The 25397-nt window shown below is 37.4% G+C and overlaps 1 protein-coding gene across 3 annotated transcripts; it reads left to right on the plus strand.

Annotated features, from left to right (window-relative positions):
* The first annotated feature begins 4422 nt into the window (after window positions 1-4422).
* Window positions 4423-24615, plus strand: SGTB (small glutamine rich tetratricopeptide repeat containing beta). Of its 3 annotated transcripts, XM_017747082.1 has the most exons (11): window positions 4522-4596; window positions 6880-7034; window positions 9630-9733; window positions 10153-10222; window positions 13874-13973; window positions 16289-16393; window positions 17101-17239; window positions 17326-17388; window positions 19405-19442; window positions 19701-19784; window positions 21240-24615. In XM_017747082.1, the coding sequence occupies exons 2-11, from the start codon at window positions 7013-7015 to the stop codon at window positions 21349-21351; spliced, it is 837 nt and encodes a 278-aa protein (XP_017602571.1). In that variant the 5' UTR covers window positions 4522-4596; window positions 6880-7012; the 3' UTR covers window positions 21352-24615. The 3 variants fall into 3 exon arrangements, with proteins under 3 accessions (XP_017602570.1, XP_008641764.1, XP_017602571.1); XM_008643542.2 differs by lacking the exon at window positions 6880-7034 and having other exon boundaries at window positions 4440-4596; XM_017747081.1 differs by lacking the exons at window positions 6880-7034; window positions 17326-17388 and having other exon boundaries at window positions 4423-4596.
* Window positions 24616-25397: the final 782 nt, after the last annotated feature.

Below are 25397 nucleotides of genomic sequence, written 5' to 3' on the forward strand. Positions count from 1 at the left end.
GACTTTTGAACTAACCCAAACTATTTTTAAAAAATCTTTCTAAGCCAGGCATTTCCTACTTTATAGCGAGAACGACAGAATATGTATGTCCTCAAAATACATTAACTGCACTGCTTAGTGTGGTCTAACTAGTGCTCCATGGGTAAAATAAAGTCCACAAAATGCTTCCCAGTTCAACAGCTTTGTCTCACTCAGCCCAGGAAATAATTTTGTTCTGCAAACTCTGTCTAATAGATAAACTGCTCTTCAGGACCCTGCTGTGGTTAGAAAGGTGGTAGCTCTTGCTTTTGACCACAGGAAACTGCAATACACAGAGGGAATACACAGAATATGCAGTCTAGAGATCATAGGAAAAGGCAAAAGTGTCCCAAATGTCTTGTCTGGCCTTTGCCATTTCTGAGGTGTTGGACCTGACCTGATACTTCAATGAAAGCAAACACACACACTACTGTTATTAGCATGAAATAAGAAAATTACTATAAAAGTTCTTCCCATTTCTTTGCCCCCCAGTGTCATTCCTTCTGCCTCTTCCCAACCTCAGTTTCTTGCTCGTTTTCTTCCTCAGCAAGAGAAACGCCAGTGCTCAGAGTTTCTTTCCACTTTCTTTCATTATATTGATACTTGTATACAGTATGTTGGTACCTGTCTCACTCATGTACATTGATTTTCGTATTCAAAACCTAATTTTGAAGATTTTCAAAGAAACACCCCAGAATTCATGAATCCAAGAAAATTATTTTAGGACACTGAAATTATTTAAATCAGTGTGTCTTCTTTTATTTTTTTCATATAAAAGAATATCCTCATAAAGTAAACAGACTTCTGTGCTTACTGAATTAATCTAGCTGGCTTATTTTCCGTGTATTTTATTGAATTAAATCTAAATATCTGAATCTTTTGAAACTGAATGGGGAAAAAAAATTAATTGGAAAAAGCCTCCTTCTGCAAAGCTGCCTACTTTAACCAAAAGAATCAAACCTTAACATCATTTTATATAATGTAAGGTGTAATACTTGACACTTGCTAAGAACTGTCATTTTTATCTCATGTTAAGATGCCCTCAGGAAAAATAGAAGCTGGGACGGAACCTATTCAAGATTTCTGTGACCAACTCATTAACTTTTGAAAGTTAAGAGGTCACTATGACATGTTCAAGAATACTCTCTTTTATGAAACAGTTATTTGGGCACACTGAAATGATGACTTGGAAAAAAAAAATCACAGTTAATGAAGTGCAGTGACCATTCCCCATTCTACTAATTTTTACTTAAGAAGGAGGTATCTTCATTGTCCAAATGCAAACTGCAATCAAAGATAAACCTTTTATCTAAAGAAAAACCAAAAAATCCTTTCCATGCTTTCCTTCTTTTTAATAGAAAAATCTGTAAGACAGACAGTCAACCAAAAAAAAGGAATGCAACTGTCAATTAGGAAAAGAAAATAGATGTGCACTTTATTTAGCACCAGAAAATAAATTACTTAATTTTCAACAGCAGCATGAGCCTTAGGAAAAAAAATATTCTGATTCTTATTTTTTATATGCTAATACCCCTCAATCCTAATTTGACATGAACAAAGGCTGTGAAATAGGACAAAAACTGTACACTTTGTGCACCAAGCACACGACTATCATTTCTCAAAAGACCATGTGAGGCAACCATCTTTTTCATTTCGTGCTGCAATTCAGCTCCATTCTCTTTACCACAACGCGACCCTCCTACTACTTCAGTGCTTCCTATCAAATGTAGCCCTTCAGAAAAATTAAGAGGCCAAAATAAAAGCAATTATGCTCATTTGTCTAGTCCACCTAGAATTGACTACAAGCCATCTCTTACACCCGTTCTCTGAGGTCCATTTATACCTAGTGTTCATTACGGAGAAAAGAAGTAATCCCCTATTTTAAAACCTTTCGACAGTATACGGGTACCTGTCTCACCTGTCCTACAACGTGTAGTAGTGACACACCTTTTTAGAAGGGTGCTATAAGCACGCTGCCGGTCTCGCTTCACATACCCCCTGCTGCAGAGCCCCGCGGCTACAGCCGCATCCCTCTAGAGCACCCCGGTGTCCCCGGCTGTGCATCCCCCGCCAGTGGGACCCGCTCCGTCCCTCCTGGGGGGCGGATAGAGCACCCCGGTGTCCCCGGCTGTGCATCCCCCGCCAGTGGGACCCGCTCCGTCCCTCCTGGGGGGCGGATAGAGCACCCCGGTGTCCCCGGCTGTGCATCCCCCGCCAGTGGGACCCGCTCCGTCCCTCCTGGGGGGCGGATAGAGCACCCCGGTGTCCCCGGCTGTGCATCCCCCGCCAGTGGGACCCGCTCCGTCCCTCCTGGGGGGCGGATAGAGCACCCCGGTGTCCCCGGCTGTGCATCCCCCGCCAGTGGGACCCGCTCCGTCCCTCCTGGGGGGCGGATAGAGCACCCCGGTGTCCCCGGCTGTGCATCCCCCGCCAGTGGGACCCGCTCCGTCCCTCCTGGGGGGCGGATAGAGCACCCCGGTGTCCCCGGCTGTGCATCCCCCGCCAGTGGGACCCGCTCCGTCCCTCCTGGGGGGCGGATAGAGCACCCCGGTGTCCCCGGCTGTGCATCCCCCGCCAGTGGGACCCGCTCCGTCCCTCCTGGGGGGCGGATAGAGCACCCCGGTGTCCCCGGCTGTGCATCCCCCGCCAGTGGGACCCGCTCCGTCCCTCCTGGGGGGCGGATAGAGCACCCCGGTGTCCCCGGCTGTGCATCCCCCGCCAGTGGGACCCGCTCCGTCCCTCCTGGGGGGCGGATAGAGCACCCCGGTGTCCCCGGCTGTGCATCCCCCGCCAGTGGGACCCGCTCCGTCCCTCCTGGGGGGCGGATAGAGCACCCCGGTGTCCCCGGCTGTGCATCCCCCGCCAGTGGGACCCGCTCCGTCCCTCCTGGGGGGCGGATAGAGCACCCCGGTGTCCCCGGCTGTGCATCCCCCGCCAGTGGGACCCGCTCCGTCCCTCCTGGGGGGCGGATAGAGCACCCCGGTGTCCCCGGCTGTGCATCCCCCGCCAGTGGGACCCGCTCCGTCCCTCCTGGGGGGCGGATAGAGCACCCCGGTGTCCCCGGCTGTGCATCCCCCGCCAGTGGGACCCGCTCCGTCCCTCCTGGGGGGCGGATAGAGCACCCCGGTGTCCCCGGCTGTGCATCCCCCGCCAGTGGGACCCGCTCCGTCCCTCCTGGGGGGCGGATAGAGCACCCCGGTGTCCCCGGCTGTGCATCCCCGGCCGGTGGCGTTCCCGGCTTTCCCCGTCTCCGCGATTGGATTTGCCTGGTGTGGGTTTGGCCGCACACCGGTTTGCTCGAGGGTTTTGGAGAGAAAATAACGTAGCGAGAGCTGGTCCTGATCTTGCCACTCATGCTATATTTTAAACCTGCTTTGCTTGGAGAACTGGATAAGGTTGTGCCCTTTTAAATCAAAATGGTTTAACGAAAAACAACTTAGAAAGTTGTAACTAAAATTGTCCTCCAAGTTATGTAACTTCCAGTTGATGCTGAATGGAAATCAGACTGAGCCAGTAGTGTCACTAATCACAAGTATGCACTGAGGTCACAGTGTTCCATTTCTTTGTCCAAAGTGACAATAAACTGCTCAGAGCAGCCTGTCACACCATAGAACACCTTTTATGAAAGGATAACAGTGTGTCACACCATAGAACACCTTTTATGAAATGGTAACACCGTGTCACACCATAGAACACCTTTTATTAAAGGATAATAAAGTGTTACACCAGAGAACATCTTTTATGAAAGGATAACACCATGTATGTCACACCGTAGAACATCTTTTATCAAAGGATAACACTGTATGTGTCACACCATGGAACATCCATTGAAGGATAACACCACAGACCATCTTTTATTGAGGGATAACACCATGTGTGTCACACCGTAGAACATCTTTTATCAAAGGATAACACTGTGTGTGTCACACCATAGAACATCTATTGAAGGATAACGCCACAGAACATCTTTTATCAAAGGATAACACCGTATCAGACCATAGAACATCTTCTATCAAAGGATAACACCATGTCATATCATAAAACAACTTGTACTGAAGTGTGTTTCTTTATGTCATTACAGTTATACAGTAGCTTTTTAATTGATTTTGACTTAAGCATGTGCTCCTTGCAATATGTCTTAGAAATAAAGTGCAAACCATTAAAAAAGCCCTATAAATGACAAATAAGTTGCTAATTATTTCAGCCTTGGTGAACTTTCCTCCAGGAATGAATTGGAGCAAATATATGGGTTTTTTGATAGTTAGAAGAGATGATTGTAGCAGTTTCCCCTAATCCATGCAATTTCACCACTTTTTTCAAGGTATCGTGCTACTGGGCTTTCTGGTGAATGATAAGGTTTTATGTATTATGTATACTTCTTACTGAGGTTACTAGGAAGTTGCAATACTGTAGGAATTATTTTTTCTGAAGTAAGAGATTCTGTTGTTTTTAAGACATAACAGAAAATCAATTTCAACATGTCATCAGTCAAGCGCTTGGTTTATGCAGTCATCCATTTCTTGAGAGAGCAGAGTCAGATGGATACTTTCACTCCAGATGAACAAGAAAGCTTGGAAGGTAAGAAACAAAGGTGCTTTCATATATATTTATTTATATGTATATATACATATATATGTGTGTTTGTATGTGTATATGTATATAATACCTACACAGGTGTTAAATTCTTTATGTATAATATGACAGAAGGTAACTGGAGTGACGTAAATGAAACTGCCACCAAATATTATCTGCAAATAAGATCATGATCTTAATGTTTCTGAGATTATTAATTTAGAGACGTCTGTCATTTAAAAAGTATTATAAAGCTACAAATGTGTAGTGCCTTAATTTGAGCAACAGGTACTTTAAATCACATCAGTGGCAGAGTTCTTCCCCAGCCTGAACCTATGATTCTAAGTTAAGCAGTGCTATAATGCAGACACTGGTAATGACTTGTGTATGTGTCCCACAAATTTCTGCTGCTTCTTTCTCTCTTTTATGTTTGGTTTCTTTCTGCATTTCATATCTGTTACTAGCTCTGCTGGTTACAGAGGAAGTAAAACAGTTACTATATTGGTTTTCGTTTATGAGAAGAACTGTTTCCTACTTGCAAGGATTCTATGTTACTTGTGAGGGAAAAGACATCCTAAGAATACGGAAAATAAGATAAATGCTTTGCATTTCTTTTTCACTTCAGTACTGGCTCCAAAGAGTATGTGGTAGTGAATATTTTCAGTATGGTATAGCTTCTATTATACATCCAAGTTCATCTGTCTGTAGACATAGCTACAGACAGATAAATAGATTGTCTTTGTAACCTCGTAGTATTTGATGTTTTCCTTCATACTGCTCCTATTCCTTTTCCCTCATTCCTGGAGACTTCATGCCAGGTGGTATCAGAATGTGGAATTGAGAGAAGAATAAAGTTTTAATACTGCAGTAAGTTTTTCATAGCATCTTTTAAAAAGATCTTTCTACTGTTTCAAGCAGTCTTTGATTCTGACCATCTGCCAGAGGAGGAATTTGGAGGGAGAAGTCTAGGACCAGCAGTGCAGTTGATCACTGAGTTCTGTGAAATCTTAAGCATGGAGAGACTTTGCTGAGATGCAAAGCAAGTCCTGTTTCTCAGAGGCATAAATGAAAAGATAAATTTGGAGTGTGCTTCCTTCTATTATCTGTTGGTTATCCAGTGTAGTTACTCACCAAAGTAAACAAGAAAGAAAGCTTTGTGTCATTATATTCAAAGGATAGTCCCAAATGAATAAAAGCCAAAATATTTGGTTTTACGTCAGAATCTGGAGCATTTTGTACATTTGAAAAACGGCAGCCACCAACAAATTTAACCTGTGTCAGATTATGATGATGTTCATCTGATGAAAGAAAACAATGCTTTTGGAAATCATATATAATGAGAGATGAAGAGATTTACTTTTGGTTTTGTAATGAAACTGATAAACATTGGGTAATGGTTGAAAATTTACCTGGTAACATGTCTTGGAGCAGCCTTAGCCAATGTGTATAGGAAAGAATGAATTTTAAGGTTCAGTTTTCCAAATAAAAAATATTACAAAACCTCAGTTGTGCTTAAATGCTAATGCAAAATTTACCATTTTAATACAGATCTGAAATCCTAATTTTAGATCTCTGCTCTGCCACAAGCATGGGACCATATGCTATGTGTTAGAGGATAAGAGGCGGGCATTCTGAAAAATAGCCTCATTTTAGTTGTGCAAAATATCTTTGGTGCATGTAGAGTAGCAATAGCCCAAGTCTTACTCACTGAAGTGTTTAATGTTAGGTGGAGACATAAAGGATGAAAAGAATTGACTGGTAGTTTTTGTTGGTACCTTATGTGCCTATTTGGTATCTGTGAAAAGATAAAACACTGTATGATTGACTGTGCCAAGAAGTAATTCAAACAGTTCCCTTTTCCCATAAAATAACAAAAGACATAGAACATTACAAAAAAAATTGAGCCTTTATAAAATGCAAGTCTAGGATGTATTCATACTTGATGATAACCTGCATTCTGCATGTTTGAATTACATAGTAATGTCAATGAGAGTGTAAATTTCCTTTAGGAATTTTGTACTTGCTTGATGAATAAAAATGCCTTATTTTGAGAAAGAAGAGTAATTGGAAGGTATACCAGAGAAATATATTCCCTTAGCTTCCAGAGCAGTGTTACAGGTCCCCAGTGGTTAGTGCTCAACTCTTTTGTATGAACTACATATAAAAGAGAAGATCCCTTCTTCCAAGTTGTATTTTAGACTGTGTTTAAATTGCAGTTATTTCTCTTTCCTGTTTACAGGGTGGGGTTTTTTTCTCTCTGTCGCTCTCTTTCTATCTTCTTTTCTCTAGCACCTGTTTCTGTGGGATTAAAGGAAAAACTCTCTACAACATGCACAAGGCTGTGATTTTCTTCTTACTTCTATGATTGATGTACCACAACTAATTTCTCTAAGGCAGTGTTTCCAAAACAGGAAGGCAGTGGATGCATGTAATACTTGACTTGGGTAAGGTTATGTGTAACATGAAGCAAGATGATAGCAAGTACTAAGGAGGCCTCAGCAGCCCAATTAATGCTCATTATTCAGTGATCCATAGTCTGCGTGTTGGCTGTGATGCTTTTGTGTTGCTTGGTGATGCAAACTTGTGTTTGGAGAGCAAAAAATCATGGAGCTATGTGGCACTGGGGATACAGAGCTGTGCTCCAGCATAGCCCAGGTGCCGGTATTGTCAGACAGTGGGTGTTTGTGTGAGCCCCAGCTGTTCCAACAGGGAGGTGGGCATCTGTACTGGTTTGCAAGGTGGTCACTTGAAGCTTCAGCCACCACCTAGGTGGATCATGGTAGAGCTAATTGGGAGAAGAGATAACTTTGGCCTTTGAAATCAGACATAGGAAAAATCTTAGATGAATAGCTGACATGGTGCATCAAGTCTCTCCCCAATAATACTGAGCTTGCAGCATTTGACAGTGCCTCACTTTGATAAATGGGATAGCAAGGTGCTGGCAGTCTGGCCTTCTGCAAAATTTTTCAGGCAAAAAACAAGTTTCCACTCCTTTGAGTTTACTGGAGTCAGGTTTTCATGTAGCATTAAAACAGGGTAGTTGCTGATCTTGTCACAACTTATTACATCTTCTGATTTGAAAATGTTTCTGTTTTGTCAGTGTTTATTTCTATGTGGGTTTCTGTTGTTGGCTTGCATTTAGCCAGTGGTTATTTTAACCTATTCATTCATCCTATAAAAGGTCCTAATTTTATCTGTGATAGATAGAAGGATTATATATTCCATTTTCCATTTAAAGGAGAAATATGGGAATTCACTGCACCAACTAATTATTTGATGAAAATGCTGAGTAGTAACAATGTTCTAGTCAGAATTACTTTGTGTACACATAATGTGCACTGCTGCATTTTGCAAAACTCTTCTATATCATCGGTGTCATAGATTTGATGCCTTGAGAAAGATAAGGGATGGGGCTGTATTTTAAATTTATGCAAAACTACAAATGAGGTGAGGCATTCAGAAAAGGGAATGTCTTTAGTTAAACTGGCAGGGAACATTAGTATGTAAACTATTGCAAGTGGCTTCCTGTTAAGTCATATAAGGAAAAAAGATGTGTAATTCCACTGATTTTATAATCAGCTTGGTAATAAGTACTTAATATATATAATTCAAAATTCAGTGTAATCTGTGTTTACAAGAATTAAGTTTTTCACATAGCAGGGGACAAAAGAGTTTAGCCCCAATCCTTCAGTGCTCTTACTGGGTCATTTAGAACCTGGTAAATTGATTTATAGATTATAGGAGCAACTTGTCTGCATATTTAGCAGTGTATCCAATTGTTACATGTTATCAACTTTTACTTTGTGTCATGCTATACTGTTTGTAAGAAATTTCTATTGTATGTTATAAATTTTTTTTTAATTACATTTTCTAGGTTTTACTATTTTACAAATCTATTTCCCCCCCTTTCCTGCCTGCTGTGACATAGAAGATAAAAACTGGCCTTACTGTTGCTAACCTTCAGTAATTTTATTTTTCTAATTTTGGATCAGTGTTCAGTTTCATTGCAATGCAAGTAATTCAAATTATATTGATTAGGTTAACATTGGATTGAAGGTAAGTTTAAATACTAAGAATCTGCTTTTACTAATACTTAATTTGAATTCAGATACTGCTGGTTGTCTATAGTTTAAGTTAAAACAGCCATTTTTCTGTTCAAACTAGGGTTTACAATGATCCTTCTTTGTTCCTCCTCAGTTTTCAGTCTAAAATATTTAGATGATACATGTTAATATAAACATTGTACTAGGTTCTTAAGATTATAAGGAAAATAATTATATCATTTGCAGTAGTGTAACTGTGTGTATGTATAGGTATATATATATACAGAATTGTATATAGTAATGGCCACTGATCTTCTTTTGTCTAAAAATATGAGCATATTTAGAACTTCAGCTGGGGATACAGCTCTACGTTTTTAGGCTTACTGTGAGTGTATTTGCATTATTGCAGGTTTTGGAGGGCCATTTAATCCTTACGCACAGAACATGTGAAGGGATACTGCAGATATTTGTTTTATAGGATAAACTTTTGTGATTAATGCAGGATTTTGTTAATAAAGTATCTTCAAATAAATATATTTGGTTCCAAAGAAAAGATAAGTGTAATAAGTATCTTGCCTTTATTCTGTACAGTAAAGATGAGCCATTTTCTTCCAGCTGTTGTGGCACACAAATATATGCCAGTTGTGTGCTTTGAGGTGGGGTATGTGACACATGGACGTGCATAGTTGTACTATGAGGTGTGGTGCTTTTGTTACATCACTATAGTTTTATATTAAGAATAAAAGGCTGAAAGAATTGAAACTAAGTTTTAAATATAATGGTTAAAGTATATGTGGATTGTGTATATCTTAGATCTTCTTCAGCAAGCGAATTCTGTGGGGATCAGGTAGCCTCTCTTTATTTTTTGGTATGTTCCAAAGAGCTGCTTTTACTAGCTGAATAAGGAAGTGAGTCACAGCTTTATAAATAAATCAGTGAAGTTATGCTTCTATTGAGAAACTGGTGACTTACATGGTTAATTTTTTTTCCTGTAAGTTGCAATTCAGTGTCTGGAGACTGTGTTTAAGATTACCCTGGAAGATACTCATCTTGCATCCTCACAGCATTTGATAGAAATGTTCACTAATTCTATTCAAAAGGTAAGAATTTAATTTAGATTCTAGAGTTACTCTGCCAATATGTGCTAAGGTTTCATATTGTATACACAATATTAAAGAGCTGTGTAGGTCAAAATGATGTGAAAACTTAAGGAAAATATGAAAAAAGCTAAATTTCCATAAAAGCTAGCATAATGAGAATCTTTGGGGGCAGTGGGAGGAATTAATTTCAGCTAGACAAGGAAAATTCTATATAGAAAATTACTGAAGAGTGGATGCCTCATTCTCACTTTAAGTTTTTTTTTCTTCATTTAAGCATTTTGCAATTCCCAGAGTTAAATGCCTGATGTGCCTGAGGTCATTCATAGTTTGCTGATGCTTCTCAGTTCTTTCTGAAAGTTTTTGATAAAATCAGGGCCTATATATTAAAGGAAAAAATCTTGGGTTTTTTTTCCATACAGAATGACATGCTGCCTCTCTCACGTTCTTTACCAGAGGGTGTTGTAAAGGCTGACCAACTGAAGGATGAAGGTTTGTAATAAAAGTAAAAATAACTTGTCTTACGCTCTTATTACATTTTTGCATTATTGTGGGTAGTGATAGTATAGCAGCTGGGTACCAAGCACCCCACAAAAAACTTCAGTTTATACATTCTCTGGTGACTGCTATGTCATAAGAGGGCTAGGTGATTTGTTCCATCCAGGAGCAAAGAAAAAAATGTTTATTCTCTTCCTGTCTCTAGAGGTTGCTTAAAATCTAAGGGATAACATGTAAAGGTGGAAACATTCCTAAGTAGCAGAAGCTTTAAAGAACAAACAGCTGTTGTTTGGCTGTTTGTACATGGAATTGTTATACAAGTTTCAACTTTTATTGAAATGGTTATATGATGTCAAACATTTGTAAAAAACTGACCCAGCGGAAGCCAATGGAAAAATTCTTGTGAACTTACTGGGGTTAATATTTCACATATGTGAAATTATTTGTGTGCTTTATAAAAATTGCAGACAAGCCAGTTGTTTATTTTCCCTTTGGCAGCTGTTATTGCTGTTCTGTAAGGAAAAGCAGCTGTACCATAGAAGTCACTAATGCTTCCTAACAAGCAAGCCATATATTTCCCCTCAAAAAGAAGGGGAGGGGAATGGAAAAAAGCATGTAGCACTGATGACTGTTACGAATTGTTATGGATTGATGCCTTATGAATTACATTGTTTATGACCTGTTAGATTTTCAGGTAGTTGAGTTTTATAGGAAAAATAAGTAAACTTCTACTTGCAAGGCAAATGTAATCATCTTAAAATTTCCATAATAATGTGGAAAAAGTCCTACTGTTTTTCAAAATGAGTTCCATGTCTCGCTTGTCTTAAAATTGATCATCTGTAATCATAAATGCAGCCCACTACTGGCTCTGAAAGTAAGCTTTCCTAATTGTTGGAGTTGCTCATTAGCTCTTTAATTCTGAGGATGAGAGCTCAAACATGGTTAGGTCACAGGTGAAAATTTGTTAGTCAGTTGTAACCTACCTGCTGTGCGTGCTGGCTTTTCATTTTGCTGTTACTGCCAACTCATGGAAAGTGAAGAATACCTCTAGGTCTCAGTATGGTTATTGAACTGTAGGAATAGCCAGCACTTTGCAGGTGTGGGTGTCACAGCTGTTTTAAATCTGTGACTTCAGTCTTGCTATCTTTTATCCCACAAGAGTTTGTGAAATAGCACACACTAATTTCATTTTCTCAGTCTATGTGTTAGTCTTCATGTGGTTTTACCAAAGTAATTCCACAGCTCTACTGAAAAAAATTGAAAGGGTCTAAACTTTAACAAAGGACCATTTCAAATGTCAGCTGTCAGGGGCATTAGTAAGCAGTTTTGAACTGCTTGAGATGCCTCTGGTAATTTCCTATAATAAAATTAAAACCTAGTGTCCTGCTTTCTCTGTTGTTTTGATCCTTCACATACTCACACACATATAATCCATCACCACTATCATGCTTTTCAGTTATGAGTATTTACTAGCCCAAGTTAGGAAATAAATTGGGTAACTTGGGGAAGTCTACTTGAACTGTATCTTCTTTAATATCTATTCTATAAATTCTGTAACTGTGATTTCCTCATTTCTATCTGTATGTCCTTACCAATGGAATAACATCCGTCACCTTTGTGGCCACCAGCCTGCTCCTCCTATGGTCTCAAACCAGCGCTAATATTTGTAGAAATTGGCTAATGAATGGCAAAACAAAATCAAGGAGCTGAATTTTATTTCTTGGTCCTTATAGAACCAGGAAGTAATATACCCTTCAGACTACTAAATACTTGAATTTACTTGCCTAACCTTGTATATCACTTGACACTTTGGCTTAGTATAAGAGCACAGATTATGTGCAGGTTTCTATAGTGTAATGGTGGCCTAAAAAGATCTGTCTTTTATTACCACAGTATAATTATAACAATAGGTAGTATTCTCAGTATAGAGGACACACATTCAAAAGTATAACAATTTGTGTAATTTTTTTTGTCTTAAGGGTTTTTTATGATACTAAGAATAGTTGCTTTTCCATATCTCAGCAAAATTAGTAGATCTAGCTATTTTTCTGTTTTCCTTTAGCAAGGTTGCAGCTGGAGAGAGAGATAACAAGAAGGGTATGCACTGATACTATCTCCAACTTAGCCTTGCACCCTGGATCATCTTCAGACCAGTATCAGAAATTCTAACATTGACAGTCATTGATGGAATTTTTGTTTTAAAGGAACACTGACTGCTGCAATCTTGCTGAGTGCAGCTAACTTGCAAGGCTATTTTGTCTGACAACATAATTCAGTGTACAGATCTTTACCTTAGAACAAAGGAAAGCTGCATAGACAGTGGGCCTCTAGAAACAAGAAAGATAGTTACGTTCTCTGTGTATTTTGAAGGTATACATGCAAGTACAGTTTGCTTGACTTCTCACTGGAAAGGATTGCTGACTGTAATTGCAGTCTAGTATAGCACTATTAAGACGATGTGATTTTGTACTACTTTGATGATATTTTGTTACTTAAATCTGGTTTTGTTCCTTAAGCTCTCCGTGCTCACAAATAAATGCAAGTATAGTTGTTTCATTTAGTGTAAGCACAGAGGACTTGCTCCACAGTCTTGCTTTCTGTCAAACTGTTGTGCTGACTGAACTTTTCTAGCCTTTGCTTACGCAGTTACCTACATCAGTAATAACTTATTGACCTATCCCTTGACTTGTTTATTTTAGGAGAAGGTTAAAATATTTGGCCAAAGTACAAGAAGTCAGTGGAAGTGTATAATTTTCCTGACAATTTCTTAGTGTTTCTAGGAAGTCAAGGCTTCTGTAGGATCTGGCTGGCCAAAAATTGATAGTATCAGGGCCACAGACAAGTTTGGGCACTCTGAACTAGGGTTTTTTACTACTGTGTCATCAGAACTACCAGGATTGCCTTGTGTTGGGGACAAAAGAATGTGTAAGGTGTCTTTTGCTTTGAAAGATCTTAGTCCAGAATTTTCTGTCCATAGAGAAGTTACATAAATGTTTCTGGGGTTTTTTCCACTGGATGTAAAACATATGAAATGTTAAAATTTGTTAGAGAGTAGAAGTTCTAAGCTTCCTTGGTGAGAAATTTTACCTCTGAATCCTTTTAGATTGCTTATGCTATACATTTCATTATCTTAATGAATTAATTATGTAGTATCACAAAAATGCAGCTTATGTGCTTACTTTTACTTCTGTTTGATTTTTTTGTGTTATGTAGATAGTTACAAGGAAGTTGTTGGGACATATAAGAAAATGAGATAAAAAAATTAACATACTGGGCTTGCAAAGATAGTTAAGACTGATGAATCCATACTAGAGTGGAACTGCAATTACAATGACACTTCTCAGTGAAGTGATCTTTGCTTAACAGCAGAAACTAGCTGGAAAGTCTGAAATACCAAGATGAGAAGAGGAAGGTTTCTATGATGTACTGCAATGTACATAATAAACTTCAGAGACATAGTAGATATTTTTATTTGCATTATTCCATGACATTTCTGTTTAAAATAATGTATCTCAAGAAAGTGCAGTCATAAGTCACTTATATAGATGCTGTAAGGTAGCTGCTCTATTTCTTTCATAAAGAGCTCTCATCTAACTACATACTGTGTCATCTAACTACTTAAGAGCTTTTTATTATTTATTTCAGGCAATAATCATATGAAGGAAGAAAATTATGGTGCTGCAGTGGATTGTTACACTAAGGCTATAGAACTGGATCCAAACAATGCAGTCTATTACTGCAACAGGTAAAACCAAAATGATACACACCTTTCATTCCTGGACTTTAACAGTATTTTAAAGATAAATTGTGTTGCAGGTCGAAGTAACACAAGGCTAGAAACCCCACTATTCAGAAATCTATTGTTAGATTTGTAAGATTTGAGTGAAAGTGAGCTCATTCAGCATATCTGTATGAGTTAAAGGTGTGACATGGGCTTTAAAATTACTTACAACTCTTCAGACCGGGTACTGTGTGTCAGGTTGTCTATATGAAATCATAACATAGGCTGTGATTTCCAGCCTGCTGAGAGTAGTAAAAGCCTTTTTCTCTGGTGTTCCAGTGACTCAGCTGCTCTCTCTATCTCCCGTAGTACTAACTATCTCTGGCAAAAAAAAAATCATCAATGTGGGAATACCATTTTGGAGATTTCAAGCGTTTTGTAAATACTCAGTATTTTTATGTGTGACCTGTTGAAAAATAACAGTGCTGCTGTTACAATTTTGTTATCTAATCTGTTCTTTACCATCATGAAGACATAGTGATTTGGCATCAGATAAGCTTGGAAGGGCATGTTAACCTAGTCACAGTTGTCCGCTCTTGTGGAACACTGCCTGGATGACCAGCCCAAGAGCAAAGGCAGTCTTGACTGTGGGCCCTACTGGAATGAGCCTGCCTCTAGAGTGCCTCCATTATTAATTTAAGGATATAGGATATATTAATTGCTGTCAATCTGGCCTTGTGGCACTGTACCCACTGGATTATGCTATTTTTGGAGCTCTGCATCCATTGCTTTAGAGTCTAGTTTGTGATAAATACAAATGAAAGATTCAGTGTTTAAAGCCAAGTATAAAGGAAATATGCACTTTGCTAACATTTTACATATTTAAGATGGCAGTTCAAAGTGTAAATCATCTATATTCCTTGTGAAAACTGATCACATGAGTAACTTTAGGTATAAAGTGGAAATATCAGACAGATTCAAAAGCTTCCCAAAATCACTGGAAGTTTCCTCAGTAGAAGGGGCTTAAATGTCAAAGGTGTAATTAGCAAGAGCAGAAATAATTTTTGTGTTGCATCATCACATACCACATTTGTGAGAACCAAATGTCTTGATGTCAGTTAGTACAGTATTGTATGTAATTATTTAAAAGAAAACAGGAGTTGTTTGGAGTTTTGTGGATGATAGGGTGTTTGAATAAGTACACCTTATTCTTATCTTAAGCTTGTTTAGGAGCCACGGGGACATACTGCGTTCAGTCGGATTGTTTTGTATTCACAGCAGTGCAAAAAAGAGAGGTCTGATATGCTCTCAGAATTTTAACTGGTCATATAAATCTTCTTGTGAACATGGAAAAACATTTTCTGTTCAAACACATGCGAGAACAAGCATTGCCCCCAGCTTTTATGTATAAATCTTCACTGGCATCTGTGGAGTTGGACAACTGTTAAACAGCCTAAAATACATAAGTAGTCCCATTCAGAAGACATTTTAATCAAAGTCAGAAAAACTCAGGCAATTTGGAGGTAATCACAGGAGAAAGGATTCTTAATAAAAAAGAGAAATGCTTTATGCAATGAAAACATTGTAATGTCTACTATTTCTTTTAACCAAGGAAGAATAAGTTAGAGTGGTTTGAGACCTTTCAAACTGGTGAAGTTTTGATTTACTGTGTTTCAATGTCCTTTTTAATTTGGCTAAGTCTTTACTCTTATTGTATTAATATCTGCAACATTTAATATTTCTCCAATATAGAGATGCAATTGTAATTTAGTAATTCAGAGGTTATTGAGAAATGTTCTCATGCTTTACGTACAAGCATGAGTTGACTTTTAAAAAACTGAGCAGGGAGAATCACAGCATTCCTCTGAATGGCTGTGAAACGATACTTCTTGCTGGGAAACACCAATTGTATAAAATATTTCCCCATTAACAATGATTTTATATAAACTACTACTTGACGGTTTCACTTCTTGTAATAGGTTTTATGATTTATTTTGTGCACAGTCATATGCTAGATCTTAGACAGTTCCTTAGAATTATTTGTCCTTTGTGTCCTCAGAGATGTGCATGTTCTCCAAAACCGAAGCCCAGCAATGCACCTATGCACGTACTTAACCCATAACATTTGCTTGTCCTACTTCATTAAAGAAAGTGAAGCATTGCCTAAATAGCGAATGAAAAGTCACCAAGATTAAATAAGTCACAAACATGTGAATATCTAAGCTTGGGGTTTGGTTGGTTTTTTTGGTTTTGTTTTGGGGTTTTCTTTGGTTTGGTTTGTGGGTTGGTTGGTTGGGTTTTTTGACAAAGCTCTCATTTCCTTACCATCTTTCTCTTAGGGCTGCTGCTCAAAGTAAGCTCAACAACTTCAGGGAAGCAATAAAGGACTGTGAGAGTGCCATAGCAATAGATCCAAAGTACAGCAAAGCATATGGAAGAATGGGGTAAGCTAATAGAAATCTGAGTAAACACTGAAGACCCATGTGTACATCACCATAGATTTTCTGAAATATGTGGAGCCAGCTTGTTTTATTCAGCTGATATTCTTGTTCTGAAAGTGTAGGAATTTTCTGAAGATGACCCTGTCTCTGAAAGGAGAACCTTTGTATTGATCCTGAAAAAAAAATCCATTATGTATGTTCAAATTTTAATACAATAATTATTATATATAAAAGTACATGGTTTTTAATTTATAAAAATAAATAATGTATTTGTAGGTCCAATTTCTTAACATTGCATTATTCATATTAAGAGTACCTTTGCCCTACTTAGCCATGTAAGTTTCTAAATAATGTCTTGGGTCAAAAGAACTGGAAAAAAACACTTAGAGCTTATGCAAAAAGTTACACATGCTGAATCCAGCTTGTGCTCTTAAAATACAGACTAAGTCTCACTTGATGATACCAAGGAGTTTTTAATTAAACTTGCATATATGTGAGACAGATGATGCAAGATGAGTTCTTGAGGCATCCCCTTTTCTGCAAAAACAAGTGCTTACACTAAGCAGTAGTACCACAATAGCAAAACCTGTTTTAATTAAGGTCAAGCTAAAAATCAGTTGTGAGATACTGTTTTACTTAGAACAGAAGATGTATCATTAGCTTTTGATGATCATTTATGTTCTAACCAGGATTTCTTTATTTCGCATTAGGTTGGCTCTGACCTCAGTGAATAAATACAAAGAAGCGGTTACCAGTTATCAAAAAGCACTGGATCTTGATCCAGAGAATGACTCTTACAAGTCAAATTTGAAAATAGCAGAACAGAAACTAAGAGATGTGTCCAGTCCTGTAAGTTTGCTCTGTATCTATTTCTTTACGATAGTTTTAACTGGGATTTTGTAGGAAACTTAGCTTCAATTGCAATTTGTTTGTAGACTGGAACTGGACTGAGTTTTGACATGGCAAGCTTGATAAACAATCCTGCCTTCATTAGTATGGTGAGTATATTTCAAGGTTTTAAAAACTGAACTTTTAAGAACAACTGTTGTTCAATAACACGAGCAATTTTAATTATTATTATTATTATTATTATAGCAATGGTTTTATTACACTGAATTGCAACTTTCCTACATCATTTTACACTCAAAACAAGAAGTGAAGCATGTATCTCCAATAATGCCTGTCTTATTTCCAGTTGATTCTCTGTTACTTATAGAAAACAACACACATAGATTAGCTATGCTGTTTTTATGTATGGTATGACAGTAAAGGTCTTGTCAACAGCATGATGAAAATTTCTTCAATTCTCCACAGAGCAGTTAACAATGATACAAGGACTAAAGTAACTCTCCTTTGGGAGAACTACCCAAGAGACCTTTCTATTCTTACTCTTTCAAATTATCCCCAATAACCTTAAGAGTTCAAAAATTAATATAAATAGTGCATTATTATAGTGCATTCTTTTATGTTCAATACAATAACAAATTGTGTATTTCTCCCTCAGTATTCTTTTTTTTCCTGCATGGCTTTCTCAGCTAAATGGAATTAATTTTCTTTGTAGAATGGAATTTGGAGAAAAAGAAATGAAAAAAAAAACCCATAAAAACAAACCCCAAACTTATTTTCTTTAAGAAAGCAGTTAAAACTGTACATGCCTTTTGGTATTGCAATAGCACATTTCAGCCAGTGCTTTTGTGTGGAAGTGCGCTGCAGTCAAAAGAGATCCATACATCTGGTTTGATAACATGGTCCAAATAATAGAGACAGTAGGCTAGGAAAGAGGGAGCAAGTTCTCTGATGGCACTCATGATTAAATAGCACTGGAACTGTGTACCACTTCACTGGCCACATGACGTACTCAAGACAACCTGTGTCTGTTCAGAATCAGTGATGTATGGACCTGCCTTTTGGGAAAGGATCGTTTTGCATTGTTTCCAGAAGATGCCTGGTCAAGTAGATAGAACAGAGGGCATTTATCCAGGAATAAATGAGTTATTTTCCCAAGGTGTAGTTACTTGTTTTGTTGTTAAAGTGAAAAAATTGCCTCACTGGCTGACCTTGAGAAAATTGCTTGTAGCCTCCATTTTGGGCCCCTAAACTAAATAAGGTTTATTACTGATGGAAGAAACTAACTCTGTATTAAAGACAGAACTGACGTCCATGTGACATTTTATAACTAACTATTAACTAGAGAAAAAAGTTGATTTACCTTTGAGTTATCTATATATGGTGATATATTGATCAATAGAATGAATATTGGATATATCTGATTTTTGTAATACCTTTAATAAGAGAGTTAAGAACCACATACTGTGTTTTGTCTACTGGTGGTGTATTCATACAGACACTGATTTCTGTAGGAATTACATTACTAATGTTGAAAAATCACATGGTTTTTTCTATAGTATCAGTCCATAGACACCCTCACACTATGGTAAATTCAATGTAATTTTAGAGGTATCTTAATGAATGAGAAATTTAAATAGCCTCATGCTTACTACAAAATAAGAAGATATGCAGTTACCAGAGAAGATATGCGTTACCACAAAACCATGCTACAAAGTAAGTCCACATTCCGGTTTACTCCGAAATATTTTGTGGCCATAATCTTAACTGTTAATGCCTGGTACTAATAACAGTTGCAAAACTAATTCATCCAGGCTGAGAAGCAACAAAATACAGACTTTTGTCCAAAAAGTCCAGTAGAAAACATTTGTCCTTGCAATTCTTGAATGTTTTGTTTGTTTTGTTTTCTGGTACTGGGTTTTTTATGTTCAATGGCTCATCATATTTTTCATGTCTGAATCTGTAACCATTATTTTTTCTTTAACAAATAATAAACTTTATCAGCTTCATTTCCATTAAATACATTGCTGTATTCTTTTTGCTGTGCATGTAAACTTAATTTTGTAATAAAACAGAATACAGCATGTGGGGGTTTTCTCCCTAGTTTTTCTCAGTGATACCCAAGTAGTAAATGTTTTATAACTTCAGCTGTATGTTGTTTATTCTAGGCAGCAAGCTTAATGCAAAATCCTCAAATTCAACAACTGTAAGTATTAAAATGGGGTACCATTAAAACAAGTATCTTAAGAAGTTTGAGTTAATAAGATGTATAGTACTTATACCTATATTTTTGAAATGTAGATATATTACTGAAAATGTAATTTTAGTTTTGCTTACTGTAAAAGTGTAGTTTCTTCTCCCTGCAACTCTAGTTCCTCTCAGCAATTCAAAAAAGAACTGGGGTTTATTGCTTACAGTAAAGGTCCCTAGACACCCAATACCAACACTGTGCTAACTGTTCCAGGATGTCAGGGATGATGTCAAATGCCATTGGTGGCCCTGCTGCTGGGGTTGGTGGCCTATCAGATTTGTCCAGTCTGATCCATGCGTAAGTAATAGTTATAACTGTCACATTTGTAGTAGGATAACTGTGCAATATCTATTTAAAAGGGTACAGTGTCAAGTGAATTATACTGTGGCCTATTCCCACTGTTTGTTACTAAAACCGAGAACTCGAAGACTTATTTTCCAGGACCTTGTTTGTTTGCTCCATACATTTCCATCAATTGGATTGATTGAACTGCCATGTGCTCAGCTTCACTTCCTGGTTCTCATACGTTGTTATTTTCTAATGCCACTTACTAAACACATTCCTTTAAATCTTTAAGTACTCCTACATGTGTTTTCAAACTGTGTGGATAAATTTACTACCAGATATCTCAGAAATTGTTAGGAAAGCTACAGATTTACTTAGCACAGGTCAAACCAATTTCTGCTCTGGCATCCCTCCATTTAGATGAGGAATGTTTCAGGGAACTCAGTATAATGAAGAATACCTTTACAAAAACCAGGACGCAAGGCTTTTATTGTATAATGATGATATCCATCTGGAAGGGTCTGCATAAAAACATGCCATTTGCTTATATGCCAAGATCTCTTAAAGGGCATACAATTTTACTTTATTTCAGCATTCTAGCAAATTTCAAACTATTTTTTAAGTTTCACCTCTTCAGGGCAAAAGTAATTTATAATTTACATAACAGACAGAAATGTATCACTGCAAAAATCTAGGGCTGTTTTCACAAAAAAAGTTTACTACACAGACATCTATGACAATGTGGCTTTCCTTCAGTCTGCACTGGGGATTGAAGGAGTCTTGATAGTTTGCTATTTGCACAAGATGTAGAAGTAACAGAGAGGACAAGCTAGGCTTCTTGTGAAGTCATATTTTTTACTTACTTGTTTTTTATTAGTAAACAAGTGTTACACTTATCTTTTACATGGAATTAGTCTCACCTATTAATTTAACTCTTAAGCTACAGCTGTTACAGAGATGGATCTGTTTATTACTTCAATCACGCAAGATCTAAAAATTTGATAGTATGCTTGCCTTCTACTAATGACATCTTGTTCACAAGTACAAGTTGGCAGCTGCACACTGTATTTCTCGAGCCATTAACATAAGGTTGCACATAAACTCTTAAGAGTAGTTACTTTAAACAGTTAGAGTGGATCCTCTCAAAAAGAAGGGAATAAATCACTGGAGCAGATGTGTTATTTTACCATAAAAGGTAGCATATTTTGTAAGGTGATACTTTTCTCCTCCATGTTACCAAGTAGAAGTAATAGTACTAAAGAATGAAAATAAATTTATGATGATGATCCTGTTTGGAGACACCTTAACCAGATAAAGTCATAATACTGCAAAAACCTTAAAATGGTAAATCAAGATATCTTTAATCTTAATTTTAATGGAATGCACCTTTCAGCTGTGTTGGCATATCCTGTTTTCTTACAAATGCTACTTTCATTTGCTGATTTCACTTAAAACTGTTCAACACAGGGGGCAGCAGTTTGCACAGCAGATACAGCAGCAGAATCCTGAGCTCATAGAGCAACTGAGAAATCATATCCGGAGCAGATATTTGAGTGGCAGCACTGAAGAACATTCCTGACTTCACGGAGTCATATGAATTGGAATGATGTATAACCCCAAAATGCATACCATAGTTAGTAGCAAAAGCACCATTGTAACTCTTCTGCTTGAATAGAAGACAGACAATTCTTTGTGTGTGTTTGCAAACAAGAATAAATCTGGTAAACAGATCTCTTGCACATAACTTGGAACATAGCGTTTATGTATAGTTACTCCTCTGAAAATTAATACACTGAATAGGTGGTTTATTAAAATCCCCAAGTCCAAGTCATTTCAGTATGTGCATCAGATTGACCTCCGGGGCTACTGGGTGGGGAGTGTGCTGATCTTGCCTAACAGCTCCTTCTAAAATGCAAGTGTAAAAGACATGTTACTCATATGGTGAGAGTCATGATGGCTGTACTCCCTTAAACAGTATTGAAATACTGAAATATTGAACCAATAGGCCCATCTGATGTGCCCTTTTATAATGAGCATTAAGTAGTGTTGGAGTATAGTGTACTAAAAACTCATGCTTGAGAAGTCTGTTTCTTTAAGCCTGGGGAGGGGCCTTCATGAGTAACAGGAAATATTTTTCAACTTCATTGGGCAGGAGAGAGGGAAATGATTGCATATGAAGGAGTACCACAGATTGTAGAGAAAAAGAAGACAATAAGCCTGTGTAGGATAATGCAAAGAAATCAAAATGGAATTTGGCTTGGGAAAGGAAAGAAGTTCTAGGCTTTTCTACTGCCATGTATACCCTCACATCATGATGGTAGCCCTGGAGGTCAGAATTATGGCACTATGTTCCTAGGCATGGCAAGCTGTATTACATTCCGTATGTATGCAGTATTTAATATAAACTTAAAATTCTTAACTGTAATAAGCTAAAACTGAGCCTGTGACTGTACAAATAACTAGTACTGAAAATTTTAAAAAAGAACTGCCTTAGAAGGATTCTTTTTCTATTCTTGTGTGATAAATCACTGGCTTAAACAATTGGGGATTTTTTTTAAAGTTTAATTACACATATCTATCTAATATGATGGTTATATAGTCAAGTTAAAGATTTTTCCACTCTATAGTATTTGTTTCTTGCTCAGTTAATATTACTCTTTCAAGACTGCTGCTCTTCTCTATGTCTAGTATGTTAACTTTTTTTACTCTGCTTACTGTTGCACACTGCTTTCTGATACAAAGTACACTTGTTCTTAGCCCAGGGAGGTTCACAACACACTTTCCTCTTGGTATATCTAAATAAATTTGAGGAACTGGCTTTGATTTCTTAGACAATGGCCAGTTGGTCTGAAGGAGGTATGTGGAAGAGTAATGATAGTTTCCCAAATGGAGAAATACCCAGGAACTCCTGAAACTCAGACTTTATATCCAACAGAGCTTGTGCTCATAAAAGAGCTTTTCCAGCAAATGCAAAATTTGGGGTTAAATAATGATAATAATAAATTATAGTTGTGCATCTATGGTATGAACCTTACCCTACTAAACCAGAGAGAAAAATGCAGTTGGATCCAACGAGAAATGAAAGGAATTGGAGAATACACAAATCTAGGAAATCCATATTACCCTCTATTGAATAAAGAGGTAAAGCTTAATAGATAAACAATTTAAAGATATTTCATACTTTATTGAATAGCTTGCCTTTGTACAGTGTTAAAATGCTTTTTAAAACTCTCTCTTTAAGTTGGTGTAGTTGCTTTCTTGAGGCTGTAGAGATACTTAAGCTTGACATTAAATATATTTTGAAGTAACAGCTTCTGACTCAACATCTGATGACAAGAAAGAGAATCCCTAAAGGGATCCTTTTTCAGAGGTAGCTCAGATCCTGAATCTAATCCGTTCAAGAAAACTGTTACTTAAGTTCAATTACATTGTTGAGTAGGACAGGAATGGAGGCTGTGGGTGGGCTACCAAAAGTGTACAGGTATTACTTGGAATAGTGTGTTGTGTTGGGAGAGAAGCATTGCACCTAGTACGTATCCTATTAAACTTCACAGTTCCTTTTAATTCTCTCTTTCATATCTTTAACTGCTCAAAGTGTTTTTCACTAACTTTTATAGGGGGAACTAAAAAATCCATGGTGGACTGGACAGCTCTGCCAATATCTCTCTACAAACTCAAATTATTCTCACTTTGCAACAGCAATCCTCATGCAGTCAGTTACTTTTCTGCTGTAAGACAGAGTGTCAAGAATTTCATGAGAGTTCCTTAAGAACTACAAAATATATTAATATCCAAAGAGGGCAGAAGAAGTTGTATTGTCAAGTACAAGCTCCATAGCTTACTGGATTTATGGGAGAACAATCTCCAAGGTTAAATGAAACAAAGCATCGGTTAGTTATCTGAAAACTACTCTTGACATCATCTTCATAGAGTTCTAACTTTCATTTCACATGCTACAATATTTTTGTGTTTAGGTTTTACTTCAGATAATACAGAGTATATATTAAAACATTAACAGCATTAGCTAAGCCTTCAGGAATGTCCTACAACTGACTGGCACAATACTTTACTAGTAAACATTCTCTGTTTCTTGTGTATTAACAGAAAGGGCTTTATAGCCTAAACAAAAAACAGTGAAACCAGTAACAGGAGCTGTCATTACATGCTTTTCCACTGAAACCAGGAACAGAGAGATCATTTATGCTAAATTCTGTTTTTCCTTGAATTGCCTAGATTGTTTCAGTCATGCAGTATGTCTTAATCACAGGGTGTGGAAGGAATCTTTCCCTGCGTAGTAACTGCACTGTATCTTGCGCTAAAGTTTTGCATTCTGCTAGATAAAGTGGTAAACCACAATCCCTGTAAATATTGCTTTAATTTAAGATCAATTGCAGTTTATTGTTCAACTGAGCAAATCCGCATTTACACCTAATTGGTTTTGTATCATTACTGTTCCATCAGTGTGTAAGTATGATAATTTGTTAGGTAAGAAAATATTTTGCAATCAATTGTAAACTCCTGTAACCTGCTTGCATGGGAGTATATTCTTCTATGATCATAAAGACACCTAATGAATTATTCAGCTTAGAAATCCCTTCAGTTGCACTCTTGGTTTTGTAACAAGTGCAAAGTAAAATCACTCATGCATACTGAGATAGAACTAGCTCTGTAACTTTGAGTAGACTGTTTCATGGCTAGAGCAAGTTATACTGGCATAATGCAACCTGTCTACTATTTCTGTATCTCTCCTACCTCTTATTGCCATGTGGTTACATCTCCTTCAATTTGTGTAGTTTAACTTGAAGATATATTATAAATAAAGTTACATACTTTTTTGTCTGTATAGTTGTGGTTTTCTGGTTTAATTTTTTAGGTATCTCAGGGAACAGGTAAACTGCATTCTTTAAAATACCTGTTCATGCTGGTTGAATTTTATCACTTAGGCAGGATACATTTCCAATTTATTGTTTCCTGTATGGACGTAGTCCCTCAATATACAAAGCTGGTCCTAAATTTATCCAGTATTTTAATGTTGAATTCTACACTTTAAGATCTTATACATAGGAAAGCCTTAAGTAAAATACTGTCAAAACTAACTGAAGTTGCCAACATGGTAGCTGAGAAATACAAGCTGCTGATTAGAGTCTTTAACACTAGTTTACCTAGTGTTAAACTTGGAAAGACAGTCACCATTTTATTTATTAAATGGCTGCCTCTGGGTGATCACAGATATTTCTGCCAAAAATGTTTCCAGTTTTTGTCAAAACAAAGCTAGGGAAAAGCACATTGTAGTGCTTGACCAGATCTAAACTTCTTTCTGTATATGCTTTAGAGAACTTGATCTAAGGCAGCAACGCAGGGGTTTTTTTTTCCTTCTTTTTCTTAAACAACTATTTAAATGCCTGTGGGATGGAAAGAATAATTTTATTTTAACAATAAAAAACTACCTGAGTTCTGCTGTTTTAGTTTTCAATTTCCTACTGATTGGGAAATAACATGCCTGCTAACAGCACGCCGTGTAGTGCAGGGATGCACAACGCTTGACTACAGATAGTTGGGACACATTTGCTATATTGCTTCCTCTTCAAATAGTGAGCCACAACCAACACAGTCTTCGGCTTATAC

Source organism: Corvus brachyrhynchos, unplaced genomic scaffold (assembly GCF_000691975.1).
Source record: "Corvus brachyrhynchos isolate BGI_N302 unplaced genomic scaffold, ASM69197v1 scaffold131, whole genome shotgun sequence".
In the NCBI taxonomy this organism is placed as follows: Eukaryota; Metazoa; Chordata; class Aves; order Passeriformes; family Corvidae; genus Corvus; species Corvus brachyrhynchos.

Excerpts from the sequence above, each read along its gene's own strand:
- SGTB (XM_008643542.2), top strand. The coding sequence starts at position 4,497 with ATGTCATCAGTCAAGCGCTTGGTTTATGCAGTCATCCATTTCTTGAGA. Across the intron at positions 10,223-13,873 it reads TGACCAACTGAAGGATGAAG|GCAATAATCATATGAAGGAA; the intron begins GTTTGTAATAAA and ends TATTTATTTCAG. Across the intron at positions 13,974-16,288 it reads GCAGTCTATTACTGCAACAG|GGCTGCTGCTCAAAGTAAGC; the intron begins GTAAAACCAAAA and ends TCTTTCTCTTAG.